Source organism: Castanea sativa, chromosome 6 (assembly GCF_040712315.1).
Source record: "Castanea sativa cultivar Marrone di Chiusa Pesio chromosome 6, ASM4071231v1".
NCBI lineage: Eukaryota > Viridiplantae > Streptophyta > Magnoliopsida > Fagales > Fagaceae > Castanea > Castanea sativa.
The window spans coordinates 61818711-61827405 of record NC_134018.1 but is presented as its reverse complement, the minus strand read 5'-3'; the positions used below and the strand labels follow the sequence as shown (position 1 = coordinate 61827405).

At 33.0% G+C, this 8695-nt stretch overlaps 1 protein-coding gene across 1 annotated transcript; it reads right to left on the bottom strand.

Moving 5' to 3' along the window:
* Window positions 1–4304: 4304 nt before the first annotated feature.
* Window positions 4305–8327, bottom strand: LOC142638443 (uncharacterized). Its single transcript, XM_075812477.1, has 2 exons — window positions 5460–8327; window positions 4305–4908 (listed from the first exon to the last, which is right to left on the bottom strand). Exons 1-2 carry the CDS (start codon window positions 8191–8193, stop codon window positions 4538–4540), a joined length of 3105 nt encoding a protein of 1034 aa, XP_075668592.1. The 5' UTR covers window positions 8194–8327; the 3' UTR covers window positions 4305–4537.
* Window positions 8328–8695: the final 368 nt, after the last annotated feature.

Sequence of the window (8695 nt, the reverse complement as noted above, 5' to 3'; positions counted from 1 at the left end):
AGGAGCCTTCAAAAATATATATTTTATCCTGCTAGTTGTTATTAACAACCATGAGCTTGACTCAAAGTTGTGATTAACAACCATGAGCTTGACCCAACTCGAGTCAAGCTCATGGTTGTTAATAACAACTAGTGGGATAAAAACAACAACCACCCTTAGCTTGACTCAGGTCAATAAAGCCTGGGCCATACAGTGACTATTTTCTAACAATTAATTGTGTAGTTAATTTTTGTCTAAACAAAAAAGAGTAATGCTAGGAATACAAATATTTTTTTAAAAAAAATTTACAAACTGCTGATATAGTGAATAGTTGTTGGTAAATGAAAAAGTGATGTTAATGGTGAACTTATATGAAAACCAATAATAAGTTGGTCACATTAATAATTTCTAAAAATGTTATAAAATAGTTTGTGAATGTAGCGCTACTCAACAAGAAATTATACTTAGTGTCGGACCATGTGCCTTACCGATCTATCCAATGACCAATTAGTGAAGGATGAGGGGCACAAATCTTTTATAGCCTTCGATTGCAGACCAAACCCATTGGTAATTTGGTATTGGAGCGAATTGTGAAAATCCCTCACACTTAGTTAATACTAAGTTATTGTCTAAGATCTTTCTCCAAAAAAAAAAGTTATAGTCTAAGATTACAACTAATTTTGTCCAAACAAAAAGGAGTAATGCTAGAATACAAATTTTTTTACAAACAAATTTACTTAATATGGTGAATAGTTATTAATAAATAAAAAAGTAATATTAATGGTAGGTATAGATGAAAACTAATAATAAATTAGTTATATCAACACTTTGTAATAATGGTCAATAAAGCCAAAGTATTAAAGCTTGACCTTATGTCAATAAAGCCTGAAATTGTGGGGAAATTAAATTAAAGCTTTAAGTGGCCATGACCATGACCTCTTTTATCAATTATCGTGATAGAGGCCTTCAAAAAAATATATTTTATCCCGCTAGTTGTTATTAACAACCATGAGCTTGACTTAAGTCAATAAAGCCTGGGCCCTATAGTAACTATTTGTTTTGCACCCTGAACGCGTCAAACAAACTTCAGCCTAATTTACCACCTAAAGACCCCAACATGGATAGCATGTTCAATATCTGATGAACTTTTACTTAATTTCTATCCATAGAAATAATTGAGTAGCGGTAGATTCTACTTAACTTAACTAGTTAGTTTTTTATCGTTGAATAAGAGATTTAAAGTTGAATTTCAAATCAATTAATGTCTTAGCTTAATTATAAAACACAATCATCGATGCCATAAATTTGAAATACTATCATATCTTTTAAAAATTTAAAAAATTAAATAATAAATCAGTTGCTAAACTATCCAATTTTGAGTAAAAACTATATTGGGGATTCATACTATTGGTGTAATTGTGCAAGCTTATTAGACAATAACTAGGATTTTCTATGGTTGGATCTTTACATCTATTTCATGATAACTCTACCATTCCCATTTGTTTATTTCTTCATCTGGTATGTCTTCACCATCATCATTTTTTCTTGGATAAAGTCATTCCCAGATTACTTGTTTGATTGTTCTTCCTATATATTCTTTCTCTTGTATGTTATAAATTTTGATATATATATGCAAGTTGTATGTTGGAAAGTAAGTAAATAATTATTCACTTGTAAAATCTATTAGTAAATAACTAAATGAGTTAATTTAATTATTTGTCCAAACCTATTAGTACATGAAGTCTTTTAAGTAATTTTCAAATTAATATTAATCAAACAGAAAGATGTTTTAAATAATCTTATGAATCTTTTTAGTTAAGTTATTCATAGTAAAAAGAACATTTAAACAATATTGTTTTCTAACTAAAATGTTTAGACAAAGAATTAGATTGACTATTTATTTTTTATTTTTTTACAAAGAATTAGAATTAGATGGACTAAATTGATAATAATTTTAACATGAAGAACTAATTTGACAATTATAGTTAAAATTAAAGGACTAAATTTAAACCATTAGATTTTTTTTTTTTTTTAAAGGATCTTAACAATTTTATTTTATTCATGAATGATAGGAGATATTATTTACATTTCCCTTTACAATAATATCGCCTATATATATATATATATATATATATATATATATATATATACATTCATAATTTAATGTTAATCTCCATTTAGTTTGGTGGCGATGATGCCATTGTTAAGTACTGGGATGTTACTTCTAAGATCCCATTTTTAGAGCTTTAAGTGTCATAAGGATTATGTGCGTTGTGAAGATTTTTCACCTATTAGTAATGAAATGTGCGTCACTAGGTCATATGATCACACGGTTAAGCTTTGGGATGTGAGAGTGAAAGGTTCAAAATCAGTTATGGAGGTTAAACCAAGTAAAACCGGTTGAGAGTGGGTTTTTTGCCATCTCAGGGGTTAGTTGCTACAGCGGGTGGGAATTCAGTTAAGATATGAGATTTGATTGGAGAGTTATATAAAGACTGTTACATTAGTTTGAGTATGGAGATTAGGGAAGGAGATTGCGGAGGAAGAGAGGGAGTATAGGGATTTGAGTGTGGGATTGGGTGGGTATATGAAGGTGTATGATTTTGGGAGCATGAAGGTCACATATTCAATAAGGTTCCTGCACCACTTATGTCAATTGGGTTTTCGTTGGATTGTGGGGTGAGAGTTATTGGGAGTTGAATGGGATAATGTATGTTGAAAAAAGGAAGAGGAATCGGGAGAATGTGGAGAGTGGTTTGAGGAGCTTTTCGAGTATAGGTTTGGAGATGCAGAGGAGGGTTATAAAGACTTCGTCTATTTTTGGTATCAAAGTCTTTTCCACTATCTCCTTAATTTAAGTTCTTTATTTTTGTATTTACAACACCACTATAAACATTTATACAATAATAGAGTACATGTTTTTCATAAGAAAACAAGAGCAAGAATAGAAAAGACACCCTTGATAAAAATGTGAACTTGCTTTTGTAAGATTGAGATGTGCTCTCCAAGATAAAAGATTGTTATCCAACACACCACCTTTATCGTAGTTCACTATGTATTTCAATGTGCTTGTGATTCTCTTAGTTTTTCTTCTATTTTGCTACTCTTTTGGTGGATTTTTCATTTTTTTTTTTTTACTTTTTTTTTCCTCAATTACAGATTACCAAAGTACAATTTTGATCACATTAAAATACATTCCTGATCATAGGTTCTCTCTTTTTATCATTTGGTTTGTTTAATATTTAGTTGTTATTAGAAGTGGGTATTTAAGTTTCACTATATATATATATATATATATAGAGAGAGAGAGAGAGAGAGAGAGAGAGAGAGAAGAGGAGAAGAGAAGAGTTTTACACATTTGAATATGTTTCTCAATGTGCATATCAACTATTTGGTTAATTGCCTAAGACAAGGCATAGTCTTTATAGATTGTAGTAAAATTCTTGAAATTATTTGTATCCATATTTGAATATTAAAATCACATCATTGTATGAACATACAACCATTAGTGGAGCCAAGAGGCCACCTTGACTTTGTAAAATTCTTATTTACAGCATTACAAAAATAAGAAAGATAAAGTTTAATTACAAAATTGGTTGTAGCTGAAAACTACAACTTCCTTTAAAAAAATTAATCTTACTCAATATTTTGAATATCTAAACATTGGATTGCATGTTCTTTGTGCTCTTAATACACATACAAAATTTTTATGTCAATCAGATATTATTTACTATATGATATATATAAACTTATATTTTATACATAATTTTAAACTACAAAACTTGTAATTTAAACAATTTATCGATAACATAGCTATTATTTTTTAATTTTTTAGAAATTTTGCAAGCATGGAGGATTTAAAAAGAAATATAATTCAATGGTAAATTTGTCAAAATTCACCTCTAATTAAAAGATATTAAGGAAGATTATAGTATAAGGTAACAACTAATTTTGTAGCTAAAGTTTATCCAAACAAGAAAGAGTAATGCTAGAAATACAAAATTTTTTACAAATTTTTTTTACAAACTGTTGATATGATGAGTAGTTATTGATAAATGAAAAAGTAATATTAATGGTGGACCTATATAAAAACTAATAAGAAGTTGATCACATTAACCGTTTGTAAAAATGTTATAATTAAAATAGTTTGTGGTTGTAGTGTTACTCTACAAAAAAACATCATTAGAGATTAGGACATGAATATATACACACACACAAGAATACTGTTATGGTTAGTTTCCCTCTTTGAAAAATTTATTGGCTCTGCCACTGATACAAGTACAACAATTATTATGACACAAAGAAGACTATCTCCCAACCAAAGAATAATGAATCTCTTTGTTAATTTTTATTTAATTATCACCTCAAATTCATTTTGTTATTCAATTCTATTCTATTCCAGACTAATCATCTCAACATATATTGAGAGGTTTTTGAAATTTTTTTTATTATATTATAAATTTGATCCAAACGAACAATATTGTAATTTGCATAACTCATCCTAATGCAGTACAATAAGAAAACAAATAAAAGAAGTGTGGAATACACTTGAGCATGATCACACAAACAGTTGTCCCAAGGTTATCTCGTCAAACATCTCTGACAGAGGTGATCTTTCGATAGATAGCTCCTGAGAAATTTGCTGCATGGTCGGTCGAGATTGAGGATTAGTTTCCAGGCATGCAAATGCAAACTTTGCAACAGACACCACTATCCTTGCGGCTTGATTTCTAGGAGGTTCAAGTCGTTGATCCAACACATCCTTCAATAGTATACCATGGGCAGTTGAAGTTGTTGCTGATGATGACGATAATGATGAGAGAAGTGAGATGAGATCTCCTGGATGCTTTCCCATGATCACTTCCAATGTCACTACTCCAAAGCTATAAACATCGCATTTCTCATTCACTTCCATCGTATATGCAAGTTCTGCAAAACCAAAGAAATCAGCTCATCCATTTAGAGTATGGTTAGAAGGTAACCTCTAGTTGCTATATTACTTATTGTTGGATTGCATCCCTTTAACTTCTTCATTTACTATGATGGTGGATAAGTTGAATATAAAAAATTTATCTCTGCAACAGTTTTCCCCATCTTTTGGACTAAAATGGTGGTACCTATATTCCTGCACCATGCAAATCTAGGGAACAAAACACATTTAAACCCAACCATTGTCTTCTTTTTGCCAAAACAATTGTGATGCTGCTTTACATTTTTATTTTTCGTAAAAGGATGTGAGATTATTTCAATACCTATGGCTTGAACTTTTTATAAAGTTCATTGATCTTTTGTCTAAATCATGTACATGTCTAATTTCAATCATGTTCATGGCTTTATCTTTGAACTTTTTATAAATTCATAGGTTCTTTTACATTAATGAGATGATAAGCTCACTATACCTCCAAAAACGATGATTAGTAAAACAAATGAAATGCATATGGGCTGCTCGGAGATCAGCCATGCCAATAGAAAATAACTACCTGGAGCAGCATATCCAAACGTGCCAGCAAATAAAGACCAATTGGATGAGTCTGGCTTCAAAACTTTAGCTGTGCCAAAATCTGAGATGTGAGCATTGTGTTCTAAGTCCAACAAGATGTTCTTGCATGATATGTCTCGATGAACTATTGGAGGAGAGCAGCCGTGGTGCATATAGGATAAACCTTCGGCCACACCTTTAACAATGTTTATCCTCTTAATCCATCCGAATTCTGTTGCCTCTTCCTTGTTGCTAAGTTTCTTTTCCAAGCTTCCCCCTTCCAAGAACTCATAAAGCAAAAATAAGTGTCGCGAATGTGAACAAAACCCATAAAGCCTTACAATGTTGCAATGTCGAATTTCTGTCAATGCACGAATCTCATTCTCAAAACTATCTAGATTGGTGATTCCTTCATCCTCTAATGGGTGAAATTTCTTCACTGCAATTACCTGACCTGTTGGCAGTTCAGCTTTATAAACACTTCCATACCCTCCTACTCCAATACAATATTTGGGGTCAAATTCTTCTGTTGCATCAATGATGTTTTCATACACCATTTTCCCATCATAGCTCCAAATTGTGAACATATTATCATTCCGTGCTTCTCTTGGACTGTTCTGATTGTTCCTCACCCTTCGGCAGTTGAGAAGAACATAAAGAAACCCAACTACACTAAAAATAAGAAACAGGACACCAAAAGAAGGGACTAAAATCAAAATCACAACTTTTCTACTCTCTTTGCCATTAGGACTGTTACTGATTGTTGAGGGGCAAGCATTCAAACCTGTAGTGTTTCCACACAGGTCTTTATTATTAATGAATCCATCAATTGGAGCCTCAAGGAATGGTTTGCTGTTGGGGAGAGGGCCCTCCAACTGATTGTAAGATATATCAATATTTGTCAAACTTGACATATCAGCAAAAGTTGATGAGATGGAACCGGAGAGCTCATTATGAGAAAGATTCAATGTTTCCAAGTTTTCCAAATTTCCAAGCTGTGGTGGTATCTCTCCCATAAGTAAATTCTGACTGAGATCAAGATTTTGAAGAGAGTATATGTTCCCAATTTCATAGGGAATACTCTCTCTAAATCTATTTTTGCTCAAATTCAAGTACTGTAACTTGGAGCATGCCTCTAACTGCCTAGGAATCGATCCAGTTAGATTGTTTGCTGCCAGATTAAGAATTCTTAAATTGGACAAATTCCCAATTTCTGGTGGTACTCTACCTAGAAGTTCGTTATCAGCAAGTGTAAGGTTGAACAATGATGTTAGCCTCTCCAACTCCCTTGGAATCTCTCCAGCTATATTATTAGAGGAGAGATCAAGTAGATGTAGCTGAATCATTCCCCCAAGCTGAGGAAGTATTACACCTGAAATTCTATTGTTGGAGATTTTCAGACTTTGTAAATTTTGGCACTGACCCCACTTCGGAGAAAGTTCTCCATAGAAATTGTTATAACTCAAGTCAATGTAGTTCAAATTGGGATATACCCCAAACTGTTCTGATATATTTCCTGTTAGCTGGTTTCTTTCAAGCCTTAATCTATACAAGCTGGAGCAGTTTCTTAAGCTTATAGGGATGGGGCCTGTCAAATAATTGTCATGTGCCGTGAATAATTCAAGTGATCCACCAATGCATATATGTTGTGGAAGAGAACCAGACAACATGTTGTTACTAAACACCAAGTACTTCAAATATGTAAGATTATTCATTTCTACAGGAATGGAGCCATTCAGTTTATTCATGAACAATCCTAGATGGGTGAGAAATTTAAGGTTCCCAAATTCTCGTGGGATGGGTCCAGATAATTGATTTCCCATAAGGCGCACCTTGGTGAGAATGGTCAAGTTTCCTATAGCGGAAGGAATGGATCCATAAAAGTTGTTGCTAAAAAGGAATAGAACAGTTAGGTTTGCCAAGTTGCCTATAGATGTAGGGATTGATCCTGTTAGATTGTTTATTGACAAATCAAGCTCGCTTAGAGATTTTAGCATTCCTATGTCATGGGGGATTGTTCCAGAAAGTCCATTGTTATTAAGTAAAAGAGTGGATAAATTTCCCAAACTTCCTATTGAAGCAGGTACTGAACCCGTTAAATTGTTCTTAAACAAAGCTAGCTCATTGAGCGAGCTCAACATTCCTATTTCATAAGGAATGGATTCATTAATATTGTTTTCAAATAAGTAAACTATTCGTAGAGCTCTCATTAGGCCTATTTCAGATGGTATCCTTCCAAATAGTTGATTGCAAGACAAATCAAGGTAGATGAGCTTAGAAAGGTTACCTAAGAATGAAGGAATAACTCCATATAGTGAGTTGTTGCTGAGATTAAGACCTAAGAGATTGGGGAAGAACGAGAACCTGAAAGCGTGGAGAGTACCTTTTAAACCAGAATCTGTGAGGTTTATATGTATGACACTTCTAAACTCATTGCAAGCAATTCCACTCCAATTGCAAGGGCTGTTTCCAACCCATGAAGAAAAGATAGACCGGTTTTGGTTGTCAAGGCTTGTTTGCCACTTTAGAAGCCCCTCTACTTCTTGTCCTTCTGTTGTTGCTGTTGGAGAAGTTACAAAGGAAGCAGAATTAGCAACATGGGAAGAAGAAAATGATGCAAAGATGAGGATGATGATATATTTGAACATGACTAGTAAAGCAGTTATATAATTGGATAGCTGTTTGTGTACACAAGATAGCGTGAGTTTAAGTTGTGAAAATTTATTTGTTGCCATCAACTTCAAAGGAAGAGGGATGAATTAGAGAAGGGAATGAATGGCTTGAAGTATGTAGACTCATTTGTCATGGGTTCCACTTCTTAGAGATAAGCTCAAAAATTCCTTTTACATTATCTTTTTGTTTTCTTCTTTTTTGCTTTATGTTTTTCCTATTCTTTGGCCCTATTAACTGAGCTTGGGAAAGATGATTAGCTCCATGTTCTATCAGGTGAACGTGATATTGAAAACGAATAAGCCATTGATTTAAATCAACTCACGGAAACTCTTTTGTGTTATATTTTCTTTGTTTCAGCCAATCAAGAAGAGTTACATCACTAGAGCTAGATCAATGCACCGAGTTTCCCATTCAAAAGTCAAACCTGATGGCCTCTGATATCCTAGATTCAGCAGTACCTCCCCAGATGTATGACTTGGAACAACCATGAGCTTGACTTTCTGTCATCTTAGGCCTCACGTTTTCCACTTTTCTAAGGTTAGGTGGGTTTTCAATTATCATTTT

Coding starts and splice junctions, on each gene's coding strand:
- LOC142638443 (XM_075812477.1), bottom strand. CDS start 8,193: ATGGCAACAAATAAATTTTCACAACTTAAACTCACGCTATCTTGTGTA. Junction 4,909..5,459: donor GTTTGGATATGCTGCTCCAG/GTAGTTATTTTC, acceptor TTGGTTTTGCAG/AACTTGCATATACGATGGAA.